This window comes from Podarcis tiliguerta (genome assembly GCF_965153285.1).
Source record: "Podarcis tiliguerta genome assembly, chromosome: 4".
NCBI lineage: Eukaryota > Metazoa > Chordata > Lepidosauria > Squamata > Lacertidae > Podarcis > Podarcis tiliguerta.
The window spans coordinates 2,750,879-2,778,579 of record NC_139537.1 but is presented as its reverse complement, the minus strand read 5'-3'; the positions used below and the strand labels follow the sequence as shown (position 1 = coordinate 2,778,579).

Below are 27,701 nucleotides of genomic sequence, written 5' to 3'. Positions count from 1 at the left end.
TTGCCTGGAGCTGCATTCACATTCAGAGAGGCTCATTTGCATATGATGATGATGATTTGAATTTATAAAGCGCCCTAAATCTGTTAGCATTTCATGCATCCGATGCTACAGATGTGATTGATGTCAATCACATGCCTGTTTGGGAAGAGTGTGGGAACGGAAGGCAGCCTTATCTCTCTTCTGCTGTATGTACTGTTGGACTGTACATTTGCATTTACAGTCATACTGTACCTCGGGTTACAGACGCTTCAGGTTGCGTTTTTTCAGGTTACGGATCCGCCGAAACCCGGAAGTACCGGAACGGCTTACTTCCGGGTTTCAGGGGGTCGCACATGCGCAGAATCGCAACCCGCGCGTGCGCAGAATCGCCGCTGTGGGTTGCGAATGTGCATCCTGCACGGATCACGTTCGCAACCCGCGCGTCAACTGTACTTCGTGCTGTTCTCTCTCGGAGCTGATGAGAGAGGACACCATAATTCTTTGTCGGTACGTAGTGTGTAAATAAATACGTAGATTAGCTCTACGATGTCTCACGCTTCTTGCTGTGTAATGCTAGAAGATTAGTGTGCATATACCATTTGGGATATGTTGCTGAGCGCACTGGAGAAGAAGGGAAATGCCTTTTCCAGAGCTGCGCATACCAGAGGACGCTCGGACAGTGGGGGCTTCCCAGGACGTTTCCCAACAAAACCTGGAGGTCTCAGGGCGATTCACAGGATAAAATCAAGATATAAAACCACAAAATACCATATTTTTCGCCCTATAGGACATACTTTCCCCCCCTCCAAAAATGAAGGGGAAATGTGTGTACATCCTATGGGGCGAATGCAGGCTTTCGCCGAAGCCTGGAGAGGGAGAGGGGTGCGCACCGACCCCTCTCGCTTTCCAGGCTTCAAGAGAGCCCCACCGCCAGCCCCGCAAGCTCGGGGACAGTGCGGAGGCGCAGCGCGCCCAGGCTTAGCTTCAGCCATGGGAGCCTGGCGCTGGGCTCCCACGGCTTGCGGAGAGCTGCATGTTCTGGGGGCTGGGGACGGGGGAAGCTCGGGCTTCCCCCGTTCCAGCCCCGTGCCGGGGGGGGAAAAATAAATTTTCCCCCCTTTATTCCCCCCCCCCAAATTAGGTGCTTCCTATGGGCCAGTGCGTCCTATAGGGCGAAAAATACGGTACATAATAAAATAACAACCCAATAGCCCCCTCCCCAAAAGCACATTTTAAAAGGACATAGGATGTCAATCAAATCAACCAAAGGACTGGTTAAAGAGGAACGTTTTTGCCTGGTGCCTAAAGGTGTATAATGAAGGTGCCAGGCAAACTTCCCAGGGGAGAGCATTCCACAGAAGGGGAGCCACTGCAGAAAAGGCCCCGTTCTCGTGTTGCCACCCTCTGGACCTCTCGAGGAGGAGGCACACGGAAGAGGGCCTCAGAAGATGATCCCAGGGCCAGCATGACTAAGCCGCTTCTGGTGAACCAGAGCAGCGCACGGAAACTCCGTTTACCTTCCCGCTGGAGTGGTAGCTATTTATCTACTTCCACTTTGACGTGCTTTCGAACTGCTAGGTTGGCAGGAGCAGGGACCGAGCAACGAGAGCTCACCCCGTCGTGGGGATTCGAACCTCCGACCTTCTGATCGGAGAGCCCTAGGCTCCGCGGTTTAACCCACAGTGCCACCCCTGCCCTTTACAACTCTACAATTCTATGATTCTACACACCACAATGCCCTGAATTGTTTTTTTTTGGGGGGGGGGAGGGGATGTGCCTGAAAGGTACATAGCCAAAATAAAGAAGACATTTTTTACACAGGCTTTCCATTTTCAATATTTGTAGTCCTTGCTTGGTGCTTTGAGGTTTCGCAGCCAAAGAGCCACTTAATTGTCCCAGGCCCCAGTTGGGTTGGGAGATCCCTCAAGGTCTCCGAAATATGCAGCACAAATACCTCCACCAAACGGCCAAAGCCAGCATTTGCTTAGGAAGAACCATTGCTGGCTCAATAATTTGGTAAGTTGAACCTCAGGACAGCCCTGTTGTGAGGCAGCTTTCTCAGGAAGTAGGATTTTGGGTTTCAGTAAGGCAAGAAATGGTTAGCTATTTGATTTATTATTACTGTATATTTTTTTTACTGTCAGAGAGGAGGAGAGGTTTTGGTTGGGTTTTCTGCATCTGCCCAAATAACCTGACTGGTAATGAGTACTTTGAACTGGGTGGGAGGGCCAAAAGGTATTGGGTTATACTGGCTGCATTTTTTTAAAAAAAGAATGAAGCATTTGAATGAAGCATTTGAATCTGCAGTGGTGAACCAATTGTGGATTGTTTCTGACAGCAGAAAGCACAGTGTTCCATACAGCACTTCCAAACACTTTAAAACTGCTCTGGAGACCCCGAAATTTCATTGCAGCTCAGAACTTGGTAGCCGTGGGGCAGGAAAGCTGGCAAGAGGAGACCTTTGCCCCCAGGCAGAACAGCTCTGGAAGACAGCTTGCTGCAGGGAGTTGCTTAGGCTCAGAGAATTTGGGTTCTGGATGTGATATATATATATATATAGAGAGAGAGAGAGAGAGAGAGAGAGTCATAAGTTTTTGGGTGAGATCATTGGCTGATCCAGACCAATGTCTGTCTGAAAGTAACTCTTCAAGATCTCCAGACCCAGGCGATTTCTTGAAGAAGATTGTAGTGATTGTACCAGTGTGGTGTAGTGGTTAAGAGCGGTGGACTCGTAATCTGGGGAACTGGGTTCGCGTCTCCACTCCTCCACATGCAGCTGCTGGGTGACCTTGGGCCAGTCACACTTCTTTGAAGTCTCTCAGCCCCACTCACCTCACAGAGTGTTTGTTGTGGGGGAGAAAGGGAAAGGAGATTGTTAGCCGCTTTGAGACTCCTTAAGGGGAGTGAAAGGTGGGATATCAAGTCCAAACTCTTCTTATTCTCTTCTTGGGGTGGGGAACTTGCAACCCACTCAGTCATAGAATAATAGAATTATAGAGTTGGAAGGGACTTCAAGGGTCATTTAGTCCAAGCCTCTGAAATGTAGGAGTCACAGCTAAAGCACCCATGGCGGATGGTCATCCATTGATGCTTTCTTCTTCTTCTTCTTCTTCTTCTTCTTCTTCTTCTTCTTCTTCTTCTTCTTCTCTCAGACTTCCCATGGCTTTCTGCTCCCAAAGTCTCAGCCGCCACAGGGCAAAATGGCTCCCCTCTTTCCACACAACCTGGGTTCAGAAGACCCTCTGGACCAGCACTTGAGATGATGCTCTTTCCAGGACAAGGGTGAGGCTGCAGGTAAACTCAGCCATGAAGAAACTCTTCCATCGCTCTGTTCCCTGCCCATTCTTCTGTTCGTTCCAGGTGCCTTTGTTTATTTACTTGAAATAATTCTAAGCAGTCCTCCCTTGCAAATGACCCGAGGCCAGGGTACCACAAACAGTTTAAAACCATGCCAGGCATTCATAAATGCAGCAATTCAATAAAACAAGAGCAGATAAAATAAATTGTTGGATCAACAGCCTACAGAACACACATTTTAGCACTCACTTTGCACACGAACACCGTGTAACTGCCAGGGCATTCCCTCAATGGGATATGCCACCATAGAGAAGGCCTTTTCCCATGTCAAGTTCGCGGTATATTTGGGTTATGTACAAACTTGCATTTGTGAAAACAGTTTATGAAGGAAAGCAGATTTTATCTTCAGCTATGGGTGCTCCTGAAATTCCCTTTCAAATCCCCCATCCCTCCATTGCAGCGGGTTGGGCGAGAAGAACCTTGGGGTCCCTTCCAATGTTACAGTTCTATGATTCCACTGAAAAGCTTGTAAACACCAAGGAAACATTTTGTAAGGTGATGGACTCTCCTTCCTTGGAGGTTTTTAAGCAGAGGTTGGATGGCCACCTGTCATGGATGCTTTAGCTGAGATTCCTGCATTGCAGGGGGTTGGACTAGATGATCCTTGGGGTCTCTCCCAACTCTACAATTCTGGGATTTTATGCCTTCAGTTGCTTCTAGAATACTACAAATAGTGGGTACCTCCCACATCTCAGCAGGTCCAATTGTTCCACAGAACATTGGCAGCCTGACCTGCTCTGCTCTTGAGAGGACACCTGAAATTTCAGGGTCTTCAAAGAGAAAATGCATTAAGTACAATAATAGGAATCATCCCCTGATTTGTTTCCAGTCGCATGGAATGATGGTCCCTCCTGTGGTGCATTGGTAAGATGCCGGCCTTCTACAATGCCTGTGTCAGCCCGTCCACCTTCTCCCTCACGGGCATCCCTCAGCTGGAAGCTGCCCATGTCTGGATCTCCATCCCTTTCTGCTCCATGTACGTCATGGCCGTGGTGGGCAACTGCACCATCCTCTTCATCATCCAGGCCGAGCCCAACCTCCACGAGCCCATGTACCTCTTCCTCTCCATGTTGGCCGTCATCGACTTGGTCCTCTCCTCTTCCACCATGCCCAAGCTGCTCAGCATCTTCTGGTTGGGCAACAAGGACATTGCATTCCACTCCTGCCTCCTCCAGATGTTTGTCATCCACTCTTTTGCCACCATTGAATCTGGGATCTTTCTGGCGATGGCTTTTGACCGCTACGTGGCCATATGCACCCCCTTGAGGCACAGGACCATCCTGACCCACTCGGTGGTAGCCAAGATCGGGCTGGCCGCTGTTCTGCGGGGCTTCCTATACATCGCTCCACTGCCTCTTCTCGCTCATCGATACACCTACTACCACACCAACATCATTGCACACTCCTACTGTGAGCACATGGCTGTGGTGATGCTCTCCTGCGAGGACATCTCCATCAGCAACATCTACGGCATGGCCATTGGCTTCCTGGTCCTCATTGTTGACTCCCTGTGCATCGGGGTGTCCTATGTCCTCATCTTCCGGGCAGTGATGAGCTTGTCCACCACGGAGGCCCGCCTTAAGACCTTTAGCACTTGCACCTCACACATCACCGCCATCTTGGCCTTTTACATCCCCATAGCAGTTTCATCTTTGACTCACCGGTTTGGGCACAACGTGGCTCCTGCAGCTCACATCCTCCTGGCCAACTTCTATCTCCTCTTCCCTCCCGTCTTGAATCCCATTGTGTATGCCGTCCGGACAAAAGAGATCCAAAGGAAACTGGCTAAGATGCTGTCTTGGTCCCGGAGACGAGCTAAAGGCCTGATGTGAGCTTCAGGGTGATTTGTGGCTCAAATCAAATGCAAGGAGAAAGCACATCTGTGGAGTTTCTGAACTAGCTCTAGACGGGGAGTCTCTTACCAATACCACTTGCATATACTAAGAATCAGTCATAGAATATACAAGGCTGACCCACATCATTGATGTTAAGTATAATTGCTTAATTGACACTGAAATGAAGAATACTAATGTGTTTTGCTTTGGGAGATTGCACTGAAGCTAAAGAACAGCAAGAAGTGGTCTCTGAGCTCCTTGATGGATTGATAATTAACAATTGCTGTTTTCTGCTAGCTAACACATGAGTGTTTAACCTTACATCAGATTTATTTTATTTCTAAGAAGATGAACCTGTGCTGGACCTGCACAATATATTGTATGGAAGTACTTGGATGTATCTTTGATGTTTTTGTTCTGTTTTGAAGAAAGTTCTGCAAGCAAAGGTTTGAACACTCTAATGCGTCTGGGCAATGCTTCATTCCAAAGGAGTCGGTTTTTATGCATCCAGTCGCTTCAAACTGTGCAAGATTAATATCTGCAATAAATGTTCCCTGCCTTCCCTGCCATGTTTAAATGCACATACAGTATGTTGCGTGTTACCTCATTCACATGTGACTCCCCTGGGCCTCCAGTTTGGGGTGGTAATTTTGGAACGTAAAATCCTTCATTACCCATATCGCCTTCCTCTTTACTTGGTCTCAGCTGCATTTGACCTCGCTATCGTTTACAGCAGTGAAGAGTTTCTGTGTGCAGCAGGTTTTCTAGTAGCATACTCCTTGTCAAAGGGTTATTGATCAGTTAATAAAGGAGAAACTCAATAAACTGAAGCTCAGTCCAAATAAGACTGAGATACTACTATTGTCCAGTGGTTCTCTAGACAGAATGAGTGGGGGGCGGTCTGCTCTTGATGGGGATATGTTCCCTCTGAAGAAGCAAGTCCATAGCTTTGGGGTACTTCTGGATCCATCACTGTTGCGTGAAGTTCATGTGGCCTCCTGGGGGAAATATCCTCTTCTAACTTCCAGCCAAACGATCCACTCTATCTACTCTTTTGCTAGCTCAACAAACACATTTGGGAAGCCATATAATATTAACCAGCCAAAGGCATGGCTAATAAGAAATGTTTTTGCCTGTTTCCTAAAGATATGCAACGAAGGCACCAGCTGAGAACTTGCCCTGTTCTTGTGTTGCCACCCACCAAACATCTCACAGAGGAGGCACATGAAGAAGAGCCTCATATGGAGAAAGGTGGTCCTTGAGGTATTATGGTCCTGAGCCATTTAAGTCTCATTCAATGTTCATTGAGTATCTGCCATCACCAGGAGTAGCCCAAGCAATTTTGCTGCCCAACACAAAGGACAAGAAGATGCATTGCCTATTCTGTGCACAAAATTGGACCAGAGTAGTAGTTGACTCTTACTTGACCACTGGAATAGGACAGTCCTTCACTGACCCCAAGAGTAACAGGCTAGCTTAGGGGCTGCAGGGAGACCACATGGCACACATTTGTAGCCACTTTCTGCCCCTCAGAATTTGTTGCCTGAGGCAACTGCTTCATGCTTGAGCCGGCCCTGGTCATTGTCTAATCTCCCTGCAAACAAATCAGGCTAGATGCTCATTAAACAGATTGCTGATTCCAAGGAATAAGGAATCAGGTTTGCTGCACTTGACCTGTGGTGAGCTGATGAACAAAGCCTGTGCTTTTCTGTATCTGTTTGGGATCCAGAGAGCTGAAGGAGGCCTCTACTGCAACCTCCATCTGCCCACAGGCTTTGGTCATCTTCGGAGACCGCTATTGGGGAACACCTATCGCCTTCTGAGAAACATACGTTCTCCTCTTCAGAATCCTGTGCCAGCAAGGCAACAGCATCTCTCAGGTTGATCCTTGAGATTGTTGGGGAGCAAAGAGGGGGGTCCTGCTGGAGCTGTGAGCTCACTAACCATTGGAAGCATAGTTTAAGTATAGCTTCTTAAGTCTCTCTCTCTCTCTCTCTCTCTCTCTCTCTCTCTCTCTCTCTCTCTCTTATTTCCTTCCTTCCTTCCTTCCTTCCTTCCTTCCTTCCTTCCTTCCTTCCTTCGTTTCCCCCTTCTCTCTCTCTCTCTTTTGCATCTGGATTAATGTTTTAGTTTGGACAAAAGAAGAAGAAGACATTTGACAATAAAGTATAAACTATCATAGGGGATGGAGCTTATTTACTTAGTGAATAATAGCACACCTGAGTCTTTTGAACTGTTGTTTTATTATTTATTGTTACTATTATTTATTAAATTTGTATACCGCCCTATATCTGCAGTTCCTCCTAGCTTACTATTGTGTTTTGTGAGATACAGTGCTATTTTTATATAAAAAGAGGGGCTGGAACTCAACATGAATGCTTCTCTTGTTCTCTTTTAATGGCAATGGCGCCCATCTGAGAGGTGCCATAACTGAGTTCTGGCAAGTTCTGGCTGAGAAAAAGCCACGGTGAGATAAGTTTGAATTGAAGAGGACGTAAACCTTAATTTTGGGAAGACCATTTATCTTTATCTCTGTAGTTCCCGAATCATAAATGTACTGTAAAGGAGATGCTCCTTGTCTGTTTACAGGGGGTGAAGGTGGTGATGATGGAATCTGTGTGTGTAAACAGGGTAGGACAATTGGAGGGAGGCATTTGGATTTGATATCCCGCCTTTCACTCCCCTTCAGGAGTCTCAAAGCGGCTCACATTCTCCTTTCCCTTCCTCCCCCACAACAAACACTCTGTGAGGTGAGTGGGGCTGAGAGACTTCAGAGAAGTGTGACTGGCCCAAGGTCACCCAGCAGCTGCATGTGGAGGAGCGGGGAAGCGAACCCGGTTCCCCAGATTACGGGACTACCGCTTTTAACCACTACACCATGGAGGCGGTTTGCATGCAGGGTGGGTTGGTTGCACGAAAGGAGCGGGGAAGACGCATGGGCATGTGAGTGGTGGTGAAATTGGGTGCGAAGCAGAACTGCAGAACAGAAGAGAGAAACGGCTTCAGAAATGATGGTAAAAAGCAATCTCCATAGTCCCATGGCATGGGAAGGGGAAGCTCTAGAGAGTTAATGTGGGGGGAAGGGCAGAGAAGAAGAAGAAGAAGAAGAAGAAGAAGAAGAAGAAGAAGAAGAAGAAGAAGAAGAAGAAGAGTTTGGATTTGATATCCTGCCTTTCACTTCCCTTTAAGGAGTCTCAAAGCGTCTAACAATCTCCTTTTCCCTTCCTTCCCTACAACAAACACTCTGTGAGGTGAGTGGGGCCGAGAGACTTCAAAGAAGTGTGACTAGCCCAAGGTCACCCAGCAGCTGCATGTGGAGGAGCGGGGAAGCAAACCCGGTTCCCCAGATTACGAGACTACCGCTCTTAACCACTACACCACACTGGTTGATGAGCAGAGGGAGAAAGGGTTCAGCCTGTCAATGAAAAATATTTTTTCCTCCTTTGGCAAAATCTTCTCTTGCTCCATCCTCTTGCTCATCCAAGAGGACCCTTGAAGAAGGAAAATACTTTGCACAGAGCCTCACGCACCTGCTTTGTCCGGATGCTGTAAATGACGGGGTTCAGCATGGGAGGGAGGCTGAGATACAGATCAGCCAGCAGGACCTGCACGTGTGGTGGCACCGCCTGGGGGAAGCACTGGATGTAAATGGAGGCCAGACCTGGGAGGTAGTAGAGCAGCATCACACAGATGTGGGAGCTGCAGGTGCTGAAGGACTTGAGCCGCTCGGTTTTCTCGGCAAGTTTCCCCACAACCCTGAGAATCAGTCTGTAAGACAAGGCGATGAAGGCTGTGTCGGTCCCCACAATGAGGGTGGTCCCCACCAAGTTGTAGGTGCTGCTTGCAGAATAATCTGCACAGGCCAATTTCATGACCACCATGTGCTCGCAGTAGGAATGAGATATCACTTTGGAAGCACAGTACGGCAGACGCCTCAACATCCAGGTCAAAGGCACCATGAAGAGGATCCCTCTTGCCAGAATGGCCAGCCCTATCTGCGCGACCCTTTGGGATGTCAAGATAGTCTCATATCTTAGCGGGTGGCAGATGGCGACGTACCGGTCAAAGGCCATGGCCAGCAAGACTCCTGACTCCACAGCTGTGGTGGCGTGGATGAGGAACATCTGGGTGAAGCAAGCATCAAAGCCAATCGCTTGAGAGCCCATCCAGAAGATGCCGAGCATCTTGGGGACCACAGTTGTGGCCATGACCAGGTCAATCATTGCCAACATGGCCAGGAAGTAGAACATGGGATGGTGCAAGGTGTGAGCCAGGAGGATTGTCAAGAGGAGGACGCAGTTTCCTGCAAGCGCCATCAAGTACATTGAGCAGAAGAGGGCGCCCATCCAGGAATGGGCACTTTCTAGCCCAGGGATGCCAACTAAGAAGAAGGCAGAGGAGCTGGAGTTGAACTTGTCTGGATCCATGAAGCTGAGCGTGGTGTTCTAGTTTAACGAAAAATGAAATCCCAAGAAAGAGAAGCTAAAAAAGCCAATGCAATTCTGGGCTGCATCAATAGGAGTATAGCATCTAGATCAAGGGAAGGAATAGTGCCACTGTATTCTGCTCTGGTCAGACCTCACCTGGAGTACTGTGTCCAGTTCTGGGCACCACAGTTCAAGAAGGACACTGACAAACTGGAACGTGTCCAGAGGAGCCAAACTACAAGAAAGAAGATTCCACCTAAACATTAGGAAGAACTTCCTGACAGTAAGAGCTGTTCGACAGTGGAATTTGCTGCCAAGGAGTGTGGTGGAGTCTCCTTCTGGAGGTCTTTAAGCAGAGGCTTGACAACCATATGTCAGGAATGCTCTGATGGTGTTTCCTGCTTGGCAGGGGGTTGGACTCGATGGCCCTTGTGGTCTCTTCCAACTCTATGATTCTAGGATTCTATGAATTTGCGTTTAAGGTTGGCTTCACAAAAGGGAAGCAACGCCGTTTTCTCCTCTTTCCCTGTAGAAGGTTTCCTACCGACACCTTCTCTCTCTACAACCCCAAGCGTCCCTGAGGATCAGTTGCTGGCTGGGGCTGAGTTCTAGGAGAGCCCTAGAAGTTCTGCTTTGCTCACCAGTACACAAGTCAATCAGTGAGTGGAACTCGAGCCCCTTCAAACAAATACGCCAGCATTCCCCAAGCTGGTGCCCTTCAGATGCCCATGCTGGCTGGGGATGGTGGGAATTGAAAGCCAGCACACCTGGAACATAAGAAGAGCCTACAGGATCAGACCAGTGGCCCAACTAGCCCAACATCTTGTTCTCACAGTGGCCGACTAGTTGCCCCAATGAGAAACCAGCAAGCAGCCCTCTTCCCTCCTGGTAGCCATTAATAGTCTTATCCTCCATCAATTCATCCAATTCTCTTTTAAAGCCATCCAAGTTTGTGGCCTCCGGTGGGAGTGAGTTCCATTGTTTAACTCTTTGCTGCATGAAGAAGTCCCTTCTTTTCTCTATCCTGAATCTTCCAACGTTCGGCTTCCTTGGATGTCCACAAGTTCTGGTGCTATGATTGAGGGAGAAAAGCTTTTCTTTATCCACTTTCTCCAGGCCAGGCATAATTTTATAAGCTTCTATCATGTCGCCTCTTGCTTGCCTTTCCTCTAAACTAAAAAGTCCCAAATGCTGCAACCATTCTTCACAGGGCGAGTCACTCTACCCCCTTGATTATTTTGGCTACCTTTTATTCAACCTTTCTCAACTCTACAATATCCTTTTTGGGGTGAGGTAGCCAAAACCGTACGCAGTATTCCAAATGCAGCCCCACCATATATTTGTGTAACAGCAATATGATGCTGACAGTTTCATTTTGAATGCCTTTCCTAGTGATCCCTAGCATGGAATCTGCCTTTTTCAGAGCCATCATCCATTGTGTCTACCTCTTCCTCGAGATATCTTCTATGACCTCAAGGTCTCTCTCCTGGCCTGCCACCTCCAGTTCAGACCACATGAGCACAAAAGTGAAATTAAGGGTTTCTTTCTTTCTTTTTCTTTTGCTGCAATATGCACCAATATTTACACTTATTTGCATTGAACTGCATTTGCCATTTTACTGCCCATTCACTCAGTTTGGGGAGGTTCTTTTGGAGCTCATCGCAATCTCATTCTGTTTTAACAACTCTGAATAATGTATTATCGTCAGCAAAGTTGACCACCTCACTGCTCACTCCCAACTCTAGACCATTTATGAACAAGTTAGGAAGCACAGGTCCCAGTACTAATTAAAGAGGGACTCCATTTTCTACTTCTCTTTGGCCATTCAATCCTACTATTTGCTTCCAGCAACTTAACCAACTTCTGATCCACAAGAGGACTTCTCTATTTCGGTGACTGCTCAGCTTACTCTTTGGTGAGGTACTTTGTTATTTATTATTTATTACTTAAATTTCTATGCCACCTTTCATCTGAGGATCACAGGGCAGTTTACAATATAAAGGGACAAAAGTACATAAAACAACAAACAAACAAACAAAGAACAACAACAACAACAACATTTATACCCTTCCCATCTGGCTAGGTTTCACCAGCCACTCTGAGCAGCTTCCAGCAAAACATAAAAAATAATAAAATGCCAAACATTCAAAACTTCCTGATACAGGGCTGCCTGGTGTGTAATTCTTTATCTGCTTGACATCTGATGGGAGGGCGTTCCACAGGGAGGGCGCCACTACCAAGAAGGCCCTCTGACAAACAAGACAATGTACTTTGCTTAAAGCTTCCTCATCCACTGAGCTTGAATTAGGCATATCCCTATGTCCACTTGAAGGTCATATAGCTCATCTCAACTAGGGCCAGGGCCTTTTCAGAACTTTCCCCAACCTGGTGGAACGCTCTGTCACGGGAGACCAGGGCCCTGCGGGACTTGACATCTTTCTGCAGGGCCTGAAAGACAGAGCTGTTCCGCCTGGCCTTTGATTTGGACTCAGTCTGACCCTTATGTTTCCCTCCCCTTTATGGACTTGATTTATCAGCTACTTTAAAATGAGGCTGCATTTCAAATTGCATTTTAAATTGGTGTCCCCCCCACATTATGTTTTTACTTTAATTGTATTGGTGTTAGCCGCCCTGAGCCCAGCTCTGGCCGGGGAGGGGAGGGTATAAATAATATGTATTATTATTATTATTATTATTATTATTATATCTGTAAGCTGCTCTTTAATGCCAGACCTACCTGAGTCAGATCCAGATCAGGTGAAGGCATAACTGCAAAGGAGGCCTTGTTCTCTGCTTGCAACTGGCAATAGGGAGCCATGCCAAGAAGATCCCATCACGAAAATTGCATTTCCCTCCTCTCCTTATATGAACTCCAGGAAAACCACAAGGGCTGAACACTCTTGTCTTGTCAGGAGCACAGAGGAGAAACAGACACTCAGCTGAATATGCTGTCTGTCTCCCTGTCTTGTTTACCTGCAGTTCTGATCCCCAACAGCTCTTTCCCTATTCCTGAGGTGTGTCTTCTGATACTAGGTGGCAACAGCTGAGTTGCATGAGGTCATCTGAGCATCCTCTAGGACTAGCGCACAGATTGCAGCAGTGACCTGATTTTTTGTCCTGCTCCAGGAATGCATCATCTGTGTGCAAAGCCATTGCGTTCAGCTGAGGCGCTATAAGGGTATTTATTACCTGGTCGATCCCCAAACTCATCCTCTTCAGGGAGGGGAGCAAGAAGAAAGGATTTCCTGTGGTGTGAGGGAGAAGAAGCACCTGGGGACCACACCACTTTCTGTCCTGGTTTTTTTTAATAACAGTATTTATAGCCCACTCATTACTGAATGTTTTCAAACCCAGAGTGGGGTTGTTGTTGTTGTTTAGTCATTTAGTCATGTCCGACTCTTCGTGACCCCCTGGAGCAGAGCACCCCAGGCCCTCCTGTCTTCCACTGCCTCCCGCAGTTTGGTCAGACTCATGTTTGTAGCTTCGAGAACACTGTCCCACCATCTCGTCCTCTGTCGTCCCCTTCTCCTTGTGCCCTCCATCTTTCCCAACATCAGGGTCTTTTCCAGGGAGTCTTCTCTTCCAGAGTGGGGTACAAATAATAAAAAGAAACAGAGAAAAACTATATGCAAAAATTACAAAATCGTATCAACAGGACCCATAAACAACTAAACAATTCTATCATAAGGCAAACTAGCAGAATTATAACATACAGAATAACAAAATACGGGCCTCAAGGCAAGATGTGTTGCTGATGCTCCCACCACACCCCTGATTCAGGCCCTGGATCTGTGGGGTGGGAGGAGACCAGCGGCATCTCCTTCCCCCTGTGGAGCATGGTGGCCTGATTGGTGCACCTGCCATGTGCAGGTCAGCCTGGCTGCCCGGCTGTGCTGTGGTGCAGATGGATTTGAGGGCTTTCCCCAACTCAGTTCTGCTTCCCAGCCAGCACTGGGAGCATTCAGAGTCCTCCAGGGTCCCAGGAGGAACAGTGCAAACAGCACCAAATGTGAAGCTGTTGGATATTCTCTCTATGTGTATGAGAATCGTTTGTTCCAGAAATGGAGAAGAACTGAGAAGAGGTTTCAAGAAGCAGCAGAAGGCTGAGATTGGTTTGTCTGTTTTATGGATAAAGCTCACATCAAATGATACAGTAAACCAAAAGGTGGACAGGAGAAATGTTTGGCCCATATCTTACCCTAGCAGCCGTCTCCGAAGTCATTTAACCAGGAAACTGGGAAACCCCCAAAGGGGCTGCGAGTGTGTCAGGGGTCTGTAACTGGTTGCAGGGGTTGCTCATTCATAGAAGACCCCCCAATGCTTATCAAAGAGTGGAACTTGGAGAAGAACATGGAGAACAGATCTGGGAGGGAGGAGGAGACGGGTAGTCAAAATGCCTGGAGAAGTAAATAAAACGTGTCTGAATAGGAATGGCGGATCAAGACAGGCAATTCACAAAGTATCCTGATGGACAAGTTTGGAAATCATGGCATCACACATGCTCCAGTTTCGCTGAAGAATTCCCCCTTCCATGACATTTTGTGATATTCTCAATACGTTTTGGGTGGGTGGTCATACTGATAGGACGGGGGGGGGGGGGGCTGGACTCTTTCTGAGGTTTTAAAAGTTGCTCCCCACTTTGCTCAAGGCTCTTCTTTCTGCTGCTGGAGGGAGGGTGAGTCTGTAGCAACAGATTAAGAAAGACTGGGCTTAAGTAGCCGTTTCCCTTTCACTGGTTGTCAATTCTATTCACTTCCTCTGACCGACAGCGGACATTGCGGGGTCTTAGGTCCCTTGAGAGGGAGTTGAGCTGCAAAAGCAAAGCCTGACTCTTTTTTTGGGGGGGGGGTAACAGGTTCATGAAATGGTGGTGTTTTCATGATAATGGCTCTCTTTGAGGAAAGGACGAGGGAACAGGGGAAGGAGAGGTGGCTAATGTTTTTGAGAATCTTCATCACTAAGTCAGTTATTGAGCTTAGAACAGGCCTGCGGGACAGACCTCTAAGGGCAGTCCGCCCCACCTGGGAAAAAACCTCTAGGTCAGTTTGCATTTCTTAGTTCAGAAAGTATTGATCTGATGTGTAGAGATCTTTCCTATTCTAATTCATTCAAGAGATTTCTGGAAGTTTCTCTGTGTGAAAGAAGCAAGCAGAAGGTTCATGTGCTGTTTGGGTTATTCCTTCAGAGAGACTGAGTACAGCTGTTTTAAACTGGTTCTGTTACCTCTTTCTCTCAAGGTCATGCTGACTATAAGAAGAGGCCAGAAGGAGCCTGGGTTTCACTTTCACTTTCTCTCTCTCTTCCTTCCGGTGTGGTGCTCTGTACATAGTATGCTTAGTGTTAAGGTTTTAGTCTTAGTATAAGTTATTGTAAGTTTAAGTCTGCTGCAACTGGATTTCTTATGGACAGGCCCAATCCCGAAGGTTTTGGATTTGTGACCATTATGCTCATCTGCCTTCAGTAGCAGTAAAGCTCTGCTGGATGAAATTGCCTCTGGTCTATTTTTGGGGGATCCTGCAACATGTTTAAGTTTTTACTTTGCTAACTATACATTGGAGTTCTGCTCTGGATCAGTATATTGAGTAGAATTCCATGACACTCTAATCAACAAATGGCAGAATGCAGCAGGTCAAGCACAGATTACAATGTACCTCAAGAGCAGTTTCCATTTTTATTGAGGAAAAGCCTAGCAGGTATTACATTTATATCCCATTTCCCCCTCCACCTCCAGGAAGCTCAAGGTGAAATACATAGCTCTCCCTCTCCCAGTTTTATCCACACAACAACCATCTGAGGTAACCAGGGTATTCTACAGCTTATCACATTTGTGTATCTTTTGTACGTAACTTGTCAGTTGTTTTAACACAGAGAATCACAGAATTGTGGAGTTGGACGGTCATCTAGTCCAACCCCCTGCTATGCAGAAACGACAACTAAGGAATCCCTGAAGAGGTGGTCACCCAACCTCTGTTAAAAAACCTCCAATGAGAGTCCACCACCTTGTGAGATGGTCCATTCCACCTAACTTTGGACAGCTTTGTTAGCAGTTAAAATCTTGCAATGTGGGAAGCGTTGGATGATCCTATGATAAGCTTGAATAGTTCTGTCTATAGGTTCCCTGAGACATAACGCTTGGCTGGAGCATGACTGGGGACGCAGATGTAATAAAGTATCGGGGAAAACATTTTAGGGAAATACCTGCTGACACGTGCATTTGACAACGCTGGAAATGTGCTTAGATGGAGATACGTCATGTTCAGGGTGGTTTCACTACTGTTTCCAATTGTTGACTTCTGTTAATAAAAGGAGCCTCTGCACAGCTAGTCGGCAGCCTGCTTGGAGCATGCTTGCCAGCTTGCTCCTGCACAGCTCACCTGCATCCAACCTCCCGTCATCCTCCTATGTTATTCCTACAGGGACCAATAAGTATTTAGAACTACACTTCTCTCTCTCTCTCTCTCTCTCTCTCTCTCTCTCTCTCTCGTTCCTCCCCCCCATTACTAACAACCCAAAAGTGTGGTAGCAAGGGATTACATCATACCATACCCAGAGCAAACAAACAAACAAACAGACAGCAAGAGAAAGAAATATAAATCTAGACACCCATATTTTCCAAACTCGTATGGATGGCGAATGTTGAGCATCAAAGTTTGAAGCATAGAGAATAAAATCCCACCAGCTGACATAAAAATGTTATGGATCCCCCATCCCCTGGGAAACATGCAATTTATGTGTGATTTTCCCCCCACAATGGCCAAAATCCATATGTTCTTACACTACAATGACAAATGTAGATTTTTCAAGGTTTCCCATTAATGGGCTATTGAAATCCTGGCTGCAGCAAAAATCCACGCCAGGAGCTCTTCAACAAGCTATCATGTGTTGTCCATCCACATATTCAGTAATGACAGTTGTGAGGAAGCCTGAACAGGCAAATTAATTATTTTAGATATTTCTTGGTATACTTGAGACAAGAATGAACCACACTTCTAATAACTGAGCTACCCAAAGCTTGGAGGCTCCACCTGGCAGGGGGATCTAGATGCAGATAAATTGTAACAGGTTCTAACCTTCTCATCCTTTGGGGGTTTAACATCAGTTGGAGTCAATTCTCAACCTTGACTCCTTTCGGGTAGAATGGCTTCAGTACTTGCTCCCGAATCTGCTTTGTTTTCATGCCATAGATGATAGGATTGAGCATGGGGGGCACCAGGACATAGAGGTCAGCCAACAAGATGTGGATGTGGGCAGGGATGTGGTGTCCCCAGCGCTGTGTGTAAAAGGAGAAAAGGGCAGGAGTGTAGAAGATCAGGATGACGCAGATGTGGGAGCCACAAGTGCCAAAGGATTTCTGTCGGGCCTCCTTAGAGGAGAGCCCCATGACTGCCCTGAGAATGAGCACGTAGGAGACAGCAATGAAGATGGTGTCTGAGCCCACCACGAAGGTGGCTGCCGTGATCCCATAGATGTGGTTGGGTGTGATATCTCCACAAGCCAACTTGACCACGGCCATGTGCTCGCAGTAGGAATGGCCAATGACATTGGGCCCATAATATGGTAGACGGCTCACCATGCAAGTCAAAGGGGTCATCAAGCCAATGCCCCTCACGAAGGCTGCACACCCAATCTTGGCGATGACGGAGGTGGTGAGGATGGTGGTGTAGCGTAGAGGGGCGCAGATGGCCACGTAGCGGTCAAAGGCCATCGCGAGCAGCACCCCTGACTCCACAGCTGAGAAACCATGGATGAAGAACATCTGGATGACACAGGCCTTGAAGCCAATGGAGTGGGACCGGAACCAGAAGATGGCCAGGATCTTGGGCACTGTGGAGGAGCACAGCACCAAGTCGAGGGCGGCCAACATGCACAGGAAGTAGTACATTGGCAAGTGGAGGCTGGGCTCCTTCTTGACCACAAAGAGGATGGTCAAGTTGCCCAGTAAGGCTACTAAGTACATGGAGCAGAAGGGGAAGGCCATCCAAAAGTAAGCAGCTTCCAGGCCAGGAATGCCCACTAGGATGAAAACGGAGGGGTTGCTGTTGGAGCGGTTGTTGCACACCATGGCTTCCACCTGGCTCCCGGAACCATTTCATAGCCTGCTGTTAAGGCGAAAAGGAAGTTAGGCAGTGCTACTACGATTGCTGCTTAAGGTTAGGTGAGACCAAGGAGGTGTGGAACATACAGTAGTGTTTTAACACTTGGTCTTCTGCATCAAGATAGAAATTCATCAAAACCCATTATCAGTAAGGCCAGTTTCATATCTTCACGTGTATGGCCTAACCACAAAACTAGGAGCAAGCAGTTTAGGAGGAACTTCATTGATTGCTAATGTGCAGAACGTTCGCCCTGGGAATGAACATCCAGTTCTTAAGAGCTCCACACCAGAGGTGGAAAATGAGAACAAAACTGGAGCAGCTTATTCCTCTACCACTGTGTTTTAAAAAAATAACAATACTATGAGCTACAGAGTCATTATAATAATCAAGATCCTCCATCAGGCTAGGAGCGCTGTTCACCCCTTTCCACTAAGTTCTGTATCAGAATAGAGATGTTGAGCTTAGAAATTGTGGTCTACTTAGACCCCTAACCGCCATGAATAGCTAGCAGTTCTGGCAATGTTAACAGGGAGGTCTGGGTCATTAGCTGCCTCCCTTCCTTGGAGCCAGTTTTCAGTGGCCTCCTCAGCTGCTGGCATCACCCTTCTGCTCCCCTCTGTTGTTACCTTATCATGGGCTCCTCAGCGAAACTCCAGCTGCCCCATGCTCTCAAGTAGACAACTGGGGCCATCTCAGTTGTTGCCCTTCCCAAGGTCTGCTGGAGATGCTGCTTGGCCACACTTTTGCCTGTGCTTGTGCTCTGATGCTAGCCGTGTCCTTTTGGGTTTCTGCAGCCACATGCGGAGAAGCTGCGGCAAGCCAGTTGGGAGCGGAGGAAGTTATACTCTCTACTGAAACTCCTAGGGGGACAGCAGCTTCAGCCCAGAGCCCATGAGATCATGAACATGAACTGCACCGATTTTGTCATCATCAAGCTCATGAAACAGCTATGTGAAAGGAAGCATAACTAAATGATGGAGCTCACTTCCACAGAAGGCAGTGATTGCCACCAACCTAGATGGCTGTAAGAGAGGATTGGACAAGTTTATGAAGGAGGAGAGGGCTCTCAACGGCTTCTAGCCATCATGGTTCTGCTTTGCCTCCACAGTCGGAGGCAGAAATGCTTCTGAATACCAGTTGCTGGAAACCATGGCAGGGAAGAGGGTCCTGCTAGGGTGCTTCCTACTGAGGCATCTGGTTGGCCACTGTGAGAACAGGATGCTGGACTTGTGAGATAAGATGGCACCCGGCACACTTCCCCTGTGTCGATGGACGCCTGTGCCGAGGAAAAAACTTGAGCTCTTGTTGAAGCTCTTAGCAGAGTTCTGCAGCGGTAGAAAAGTGTTGCCTTGTGTGTGGATAATAAATCAGACTGAACGCAGGCTTCTTGCTAATCTCTAACAGCCTTTAATGAGAAGAAAAACATCATAAAGTCCCGGCGAGAGAGCGGACATTCTTTCGTCTCTCAGCCAAAAACGAAAGGAAAATCACACACAAAGAAAGATTCCCGTATGTGAACATAACCACGCCTCAGAATGTGAGACGTCACACAGAACTGTTTAACCCTGCAAGTTCTGATTCTCCTCACAGGACTAGGGGGCCATTGGCCTCATCCAGTACGTTCTTAAGGGAGCTCTATTTGTAGGTTTGCAAGCCACCATAAGAGTTCCTACAAACCATCAGCAAACCACAACTTTGTCTTGGGGAACTGTAGCAAATATTACCAAGTTCCTCTAGAACAGCCTTTCGCAACCTGTGGGTCCCCAGATGTTGTTGAACTACGACTCCCATCAGCCCTAGCTAGCAAGGCCAGAGCTCAGGGATGATGGGAGTTGTAGTCCAACAACATCTGGGGACCCACAGGTTGAGAACCGCTGCTCTAGATACAATTAAAAACCACACCAACCTGATTCCGTGTTATAAAAACATAAAGGATGCTCAAGTGCAAAGGAATAGACACTCTCTTCTGCAATGGCTGCGTTCAGATGATTCTCTAAAGTCAAGACAAGGGCATCTTCTTATTTCCTAGTTCTGGGGTGGGGAACATTTGGCCCTCCAGATGCTGTTGAACTATGACTTCCATCAGTCACAGCAAGCATAGCCAATAGCCAAGGATGATGGCCAAAGGTTTTGGTGGCTGTGCGTCAGTAAACGAGGGGAATTAAGACTAAAAGAGCTGAATGGGGGGTGCTCGTGTAATCTCACTGTATACAAGTTGTACAAGTGACAATAAAGTATTTCAAAGGTGACATCACAGGCCAAGACTTGAGGAAGAACAAGGCCAGAGATTCACCTACCAAGGTCTACATGGGCATCGTGGCCAACTCTGGGGTTGCGGCGCTCATCTCGCTTTATTGGCCGAGGGAGCCGGCGTACAGCTTCTGGGTCATAATAATAATAATAATAATAATAATAATAATAATAATAATAATAAATTTTATTTATATCCCGCCCTCCCCAGCCGAAGCCGGGCTCAGGGCGGCTAACAACAATAAAACAGTACAAACAACACTCTAAAATCATTCATTATAAAATTAATTAATTAAGCGGCTTAGTCATGTGGCCAGCATGACTAAGCCGCTTCTGGTGAACCAGAGCAGTGCACAGAAACGCCGTTTACCTTCCCACCAGAGCAGTACCTATTTATCTACATGCACTTTGATGTGCTTTCGAACTGCTAGGTTGGCAGGAGCTGGGACCGAGCAATGGGAGCTCACCCCGTCGCGGGGATTCGAACCGCTGATCTTCTGATCGGCAATTCCTAGGCTCTGTGGTTTAACCCACAGCGCCACCCATGTCCCTTCCTTGAGACTCCTTAGGGTAGTGATAAAGCGGGATATCAAATCCAAACTCTTCTTCTTCTCTTCTTCTACCGCCGCACACACATGCGGAGAAGCGATCTACCTCTTCTTCTCTGGTTGCAAAAAACTCAGGATCTGCCTGGAATTTCGAAATGGATCCCATTCGCAACCATGAAGCTGGGAGGGGTCCCTGAAGACCTTCCAAGTCCTTGGTCTGCTCCATCCAGTCCAGCAGGCCTCATCCTGCCCACTCCTCTTTCATCCACCCACCACCACACATTCCAGGCCCAAACCATTTTTGAAATTTCAAGAGGATTTCTCCACCATTTCCCCCTAGGAAATGTGTTCTGGGAGGAGCACTCCTTCAAATGGGTCCTTGTTAAATGATCTGATGGGCGAAAGTGGTGAATTTACAGAAGCCTCTTTATGCTGACCATATTCTGTTGATACTGAGGCCTCTTTCAGCTTGGCTTTAATGTCTGCAATGTTGAGGGCTGGAGGATAATATCAGTTTAGTTTTCTACAGCCACCTAGTCCAAGGGTCCCTCTCAGTTCTGTGATACCTCAACAACAACAACAACAACAACAACAACAATTTATTATTTATACCCTGCCCATCTGGCTGGGCTTCCCCAGCCATTCTGGGTGGCTTCCAACAAAATATTTAAATACCGTAATACATCAAGCATTAAAAGCTTCCCTAAACCGGGCTGCCTTCAGATGTCTTCTAAAAGTCTAATAGTTGTTGTTCTCTTTGACATCTGATAGGAGAGCGTTCCACAGGGCGGGTGCCACCACCGAGAAGGCCCTCTGCCTGGTTCCCAGTAACTTGGCTTCTTGCAGGGAGGGAATTGCCAGAAGGCCCTCGGCGCTGGACCTCAGTGTCCCATCTTGTATTTCCAGTGAGATCCAGGCAGGATATACATTTTTACCCCTCCCAATTTATTCCTCTCAACAACCCTGTGAAGTGGGTTAGTCTGAGAGGCAGTGACTGGCCCAAGCTTCATGTCTGAGTGGGGGATTTGAATCCTGGTCTCCAACGCTTTAACCACTACACCACACTGCCTCCTCTTGCTCCTCAGGTTGAGATGCTTTGATGATGCTAATTCCTATGGTTAGTAATTCCATTCCCATAGATCCATTTGTGAAAGTCTGCCACGTTCTCCAACAGCATGCCGGAGAGGTTAACATCCTCTAGTTAGGGAATTCCTCCTGGTCTACCTTGAGATCTGAGGGCTATGTATAGAATCACAGGCTGCTCTTTGCCTAGTGAAAACCCAAAGGGATTATATACGCCAAAGCTTTATAAACAGTCTCATATTCTGTTCTGAAAGGAAAAACCAAGCAGACAGCTGATGATGAACAGAGCTCCTGAGAGCTCCGGGGCTTTCGTAAGTTAACCGTTTTCTCTATGGTCAAATCCATCTCTTCTTTTAAGAATGGCCACAGGGATCTTCCTTCTCTTAATGTTGGTGGTATGATTTATTTCCAAATGAATAAAAGATGAGATATCCTTAACGGACATGAGGTTGAGCATGATCAACCCAGTGAATGGTGAAATGTCATGTATTGAAAATGGGCATGGACTGCGCCCGTTCCTTGAGATGTTTGATTTGGCCACAGTGACACACGCTTTGGCTGCATCCTGTTTGGACCATGGGGACTTGCTCTAGGTGGGGCTGCCTTTGAAAACTGCCTCAAAGAGCTGCAGCCATTGGTTCACCAGGGCTGGTTAAAAGGAGCGTTGCTTGAACAGCTCCACTCTCTACCGCTCTGATTTTGGGCACAATTAAAAGGGCTTTTTATGACCTGTAAAGCCCAACACGGCTTAGGTTCAAGCTGCCTGCTCCAGCTGACTCTTCTTAGGTTCTTACGTCTGAACTGAGCACCAAAAATAACACACTTTAGTTCAATTTCAATATAACTGGTGGTTACTAAAGAGTAACTGAGAGTTTTAGATCATCATCATCATTTTTAATTTGTATACCATCTTTCTATCTTACAATACTCAAGGCGGTTTACAAGCTGAAGAAACCAAAAATGTACATCTTATAACAATCTGATGCAATACAAAAATGTGATAATAAAACATAACTTTAAAACAGGCAACCTACATCAAAAAAGTAACATTCAACAATCATTAAGTAAAGGTAAAGGGACCCCTGACCATTAAGTCCAGTCGTGGCCGACTCTGGGGTTGCGGCACTCATCTCGCTTTACTGGCCGAGGGAGCCAGCGTACAGCTTCCGGGTCATGTGGCCAGCATGACTAAGCCGCTTCTGGCGAACCAGAGCAGCTCACGGAAACGCCGTTTACCTTCCCGCTAGAGTGGTACCTATTTATCTACTTGCACTTTGACGTGCTTTTGAACTGCTAGGTTGGCAGGAGCTGGGACTGAGCAATGGGAACTCACCCCACAGCACCATAATAATATCAACATATAAAAGTTAAACAGAAATCCACTCAACAGTTACAATAAATAATATCTAAACTATAATCAATAAAACAACGGCAAGCCACGGTGCATAAAATAATACAATACACATTGAGAAGCAGGGACTAGAGGGTGGAGCAAGGCAGGTGGAAGGAGGCCTTGCCTGGTGGAGTCTCACCTCTCACAGTTCTTGCTCCAGGTCCAGCTCCCTTATGAGGACTCCTAGAGCTGGAGGGTTTTAGATAACTGACACATGGAACAGTGTTTAAAGTTTGACTATGCTGATAACTGATAATGCAATGGTATATCATGGCAGTTTCCCTGCTTTTCAAGGGGTGGTTTCCTTGTCAATGACTGTTGAGATCAAGGGAAGTAATAGTGCCCCTGTATTCTGCTCTGGTCAGACCTCACCTGGAGTACTGTGTCCAGTTCTGGGCACCACAGTTCAAGAAGGACACTGACAAACTGGAACGTGTCCAGAGGAGGGCAACCAAAATGGTCAAAGGCCTGGAAACGATGCCTTATGAGGAACGGCTAAGGGAGCTGGGCATGTTTAGCCTGGAGAAGAGGAGGTTAAGGGGGGATATGATAGCCATGTTCAAATATATAAAAGGATGTCACACAGAGGAGGGAGAAAGGTTGTTTTCTGCTGCTCCAGAGAAGCGGACACGGAGCAATGGATCCAAACTACAAGAAAGAAGATTCCACCTAAACATTAGGAAGAACTTCCTGACAGTAAGAGCTGTTCGACAGTGGAATTTGCTGCCAAGGAGTGTGGTGGAGTCTCCTTCTTTGGAGGTCTTTAAGCAGAGGCTTGACAACCATACGTCAGGAGTGCTCTGATGGTGTTTCCTGCTTGGCAGGGGGTTGGACTCGATGGCCCTTGTGGTCTCTTCCAACTCTATGATTCTATGATTCTATGAGTAACCTCAGCATACATGCCATGAGAATGCTGCTCCTTGTGTGACGCTGGACCACAGGACCAGCGCAGGGCTTGTAGCCCAGTGTGAAGTGAGCCCTTCCCCTTCCGTCTCTGCTCATTGAGGGCAAAGATTCAAAAATCGCAGGCAAGCCGTGTCTCATCTGTTCTCATTGTTGTTGTTGTTGAGTCGTTTAGTCTTGTCCGCCTCTTTGTGACCCCCTGGACCAGAGCACGCCAGGCACTCCTGTCTTCCACTGCCTCCCGCAGTTTGGTCAAACTCATGCTGGTCGCTTCGAGAACACTGACCCACCACCTCGTCCTCTGTCATCCCCTTCTCCTTGTGCCCTCCATCTTTCCCAGCATCAGGGTCTTTTCCAGGGAGTCTCCTCTTTTCCAGGGAGTTCTTCTCATTGAGAGCTCCCTAATAAGCTGAGGCCAGCCTGGAAGAGGGTTTGAAAATCTGATTTGACAGTATTTCCTAGTATGGCATGTAATAGTTTTAATACTTAGTACTTTGGTTCTCAAACACCTTGGCACTCAAATGCCTTGGTTCTTAAATGAGGAAAACCCAGAAGTAAGTATTCCTGTTTTCAAACGTTTTCAGAAGCTGAACATCCAATGCAACTGCCAGCTATTGTTTCCAGGGCACCTGTTCCAATCAGAAACTGCACTTTTCAAACAGTTCGGAAGTCAAACGGACTTCCGTAACAGATTAAGTTTGCTATTTATTTTGCGTTTTTGTTTTTGAGGCTTTTTCAGTTAATTTGTTTTTGTGACTGTGTGAAACCCAGTTCAGCTACTGATTGATTGATTGATTGATTGTGTGACTGTGGAAATAGATAAAATCCAAACAATGACAATCATCAGTGCAGGTAAGAAAAAAAATATTTTAATTTTTATCATCTTCAGTTCTGTCTTATTTATTTTATAGTACAGTACATTGATTATTGCTTTCATTTTGTGGATCAATTGTCTCGTTAGATAGTAAAATTAATGTTAAATTGCTGTTTTAGGGATTGCTTTTAAAAGTCTGGAATGGATTAATTTGTTTTGCATTACTTTCTATGGGAAAGCACGCCTTGGTTTTGGAATGCTTTGGTTTTGGAACTTTCAGAACGGATTAAGTTTGAGAACCAAAGTACCACTGTACAAAGTTTTCATACATGCATTCCAAAGGATAAAAGAGAGGAAGAGTTTTGAAAACAGTAAATTGGTGGTTAACTGAAGGCGCATATAAATATTTTAAAAAACAAATATTTTATATTTAAAAATCCCGTTTTTAATCCCATACACTATTCAGCTCAAGAGCTACTTTATGAAATGTCCATGGCTGAAAACATTTTAATGGATTTCTTCCTGTGTTTTATTAACTTTAGATCTCCAGATGATTTTTCTCTTTCCAACATGGCAGCCACCAATGGGACAGGTAAGCCTCTCTTGGAGTTCATCTTGAACGGGATCCCAGGCCTGGAACATGCTCACCTGTGGATCTCCTTCCCATTTTTTTCCATGTATCTCATTGGCATGGTGGGGAACTGTGGGCTGCTGTACATCATCTGGACTGAGGAGGCCCTTCACAGACCCATGTACTTCTTCCTCTGCATGCTCTCCATCACAGACATAGTGATGGGAACATCTACCATGCCCAAAGCGTTCTGCATCTTCTGGCTCAACCTCAAAGAGATCGATTTCAACTCCTGCCTGGTCCAGATGTACATTGTCCACACCTTCACTGGGATGGAGTCTGGCGTCCTCATGCTTATGGCTCTGGACAGATTTGTGGCCATCTGCTACCCGCTGAGGTATGCCACCATTCTGACCAACCCCTTGATTCTGAAGGTGGGGCTAGTGACCTTCATCAGGGGCGCCGTTTTCATCCTCCCTTTCCCTTTCCTGGTCAGGAAGATGCAATATTGCAACACCAACGTCATTGCTCACACTTACTGTGACCACATGGCGGTGGTGAAGCTGGCCTGCGGCAGTATCCACGTGGACGCCATCTATGGCCTGACGGTAGCCCTGCTGATAGGGGGCTTCGACATTTTCTGCATCACAGTGTCTTATTTCATGATCCTGAAGGCTGTGGTGGGACTTTCCTCTAAGGAGGCAAGGAGCAAGGCCTTTGGCACCTGCACCGCACACATCTGCGCCATCACGATATCTTACACTCCGGCCTTCTTCACCTTCTTCGCACACCGCTTTGGGGGACACAGCATTGCTCCTCACGTTCACATCATTATGGCCAACCTTTACCTTCTTCTGCCCCCCATGATGAACCCCATTGTTTATGGTGTGAAGACAAAAGAGATACGTGAAAGCGTCCTAAGGCTCTTCAGTAAGGGAAAGACCATGGTGCCTCAGGGCCATTGAAGGTGGAGAAGATACATGGGTCAAGCCATCAACAAACACGTTCTATGTGCATCCCCATCACCGATGCATATCACTTCCTCAGATGCTGGAGGCCCAAATTTCATCCAGTATTTCTGCTGTAGTTTTAGGAAGAAAGCTCTCCTCTTAGGGACGCAGTAGTGAATGCTGAATCTTTGGGCCAACTGCCAGCCAAGATGACAGCAGTACAGAAGTTTTCTAATCTTTCCGAAGTTTCTAATCTGAATGGCACTATGAAATCCCAGCTTCTTCCTAGCCTGCGGCTTACTCTCTGAACTTTCCAGGAATCATTATATGTTGCGCCCTACACCGGAAGCAAGTATTGCTTTGCCCAAAGCGATTCCGGTAGGCTTGGCAGGCAACCTCAGCAGCCACATAAGAGACATTGCACATTCCGATTGTGGAGGAAGTGGCAAAAGGAGATGTGTGGGACAAGAGCCTGTTCTGGGAAACTTTGAAGGCACGGAGCTTTTCTTGTTTCCTCTCCTTCCTTAGCCCATTAAAGGACCTTCGGGAGGCAATAAAAAACTTTGGTATTCTGGTTCTGTTTGACCCATTTGCCTCTCACAGGGTCATAAAAGATGAGAGAGAGAGAGAGAGAGAGAGAGAGAGAGAGAGAGATTATCAGATAGCTCATCTAAGAGTTGCCCTCCCACTGTTCCAAATTCAGGTGAACTAAACATTCTCCTGTGATTTGTTTGTTTGTTTGTTTGTTTGTTTCACTACTCCAGAATGACACACACACACACACACACACACACACACACACACAAACAATTTTATTGGTTGTTACATATATTTTTCAAACAGAACATCTCATCTCATCTCATCTCATCCCATCTTATACATCATTTTGGCTATTTTAGCCTGAGACTTCCATCAACCATGTCTAATGATTCCCAAACCTCCTCTCTTAATCTTGCATTTGTTATCCTAACTATTACTTTTAGTAATCAATAACTTAAAATCCATTCTCATAAATCTTTTCTGCAATATTTCATAGAGTTCTCCTTATAAAACTTCCTGTAGTCCGACAAATGTAGTCAATAATTACAATTGTCTTTCAAATAACTCACATATTTACTCCAATCTTTCAAGAATTTCTGGTCCTGCTGGTTTCGAATTCTCCCTGTCATCTTTCTCCAAATTAATTTCATCTGCCATTCCTCTTTCATCAGTAGTTCTTCCTGCTTCCATTTCTGTGCCAGTAGTCTTACTGCAGTTGTCGCGTATAAAAACATTTTTTTTTATCTTGTCTATTAATGTCAGTGCCTACAATACCAAGTAGAAATGCTTCTGGGTGTTTTTTTACAAATGTATATTTCAACATCTTTTTCATCTCGTTATAAATCATTTCCCAGAAGCATTTCACTTTCCTACACAAAAATGATTTTTTAATTTATTCTCTTTGTTCTCCACCTCCTCTCTATCTTTTTCATGGTTTCCATTTTTAAATTTAGTT

The 27,701-nt window shown here is 46.5% G+C and overlaps 1 protein-coding gene across 1 annotated transcript; it reads left to right on the top strand.

The window, feature by feature from the left end:
• Positions 1-4,205: 4,205 nt before the first annotated feature.
• Positions 4,206-26,901, top strand: LOC310676833 (uncharacterized protein; the record flags this gene model as incomplete). The annotated part of the gene is made up of 3 exons (XM_083439010.1): positions 4,206-5,164; positions 8,659-8,839; positions 25,079-26,901. The coding sequence occupies 3 exons, from the start codon at positions 4,206-4,208 to the stop codon at positions 26,219-26,221; spliced, it is 2,283 nt and encodes a 760-aa protein (XP_083295136.1). The 3' UTR covers positions 26,222-26,901.
• Between the last annotated feature and the right edge of the window lie 800 nt (positions 26,902-27,701).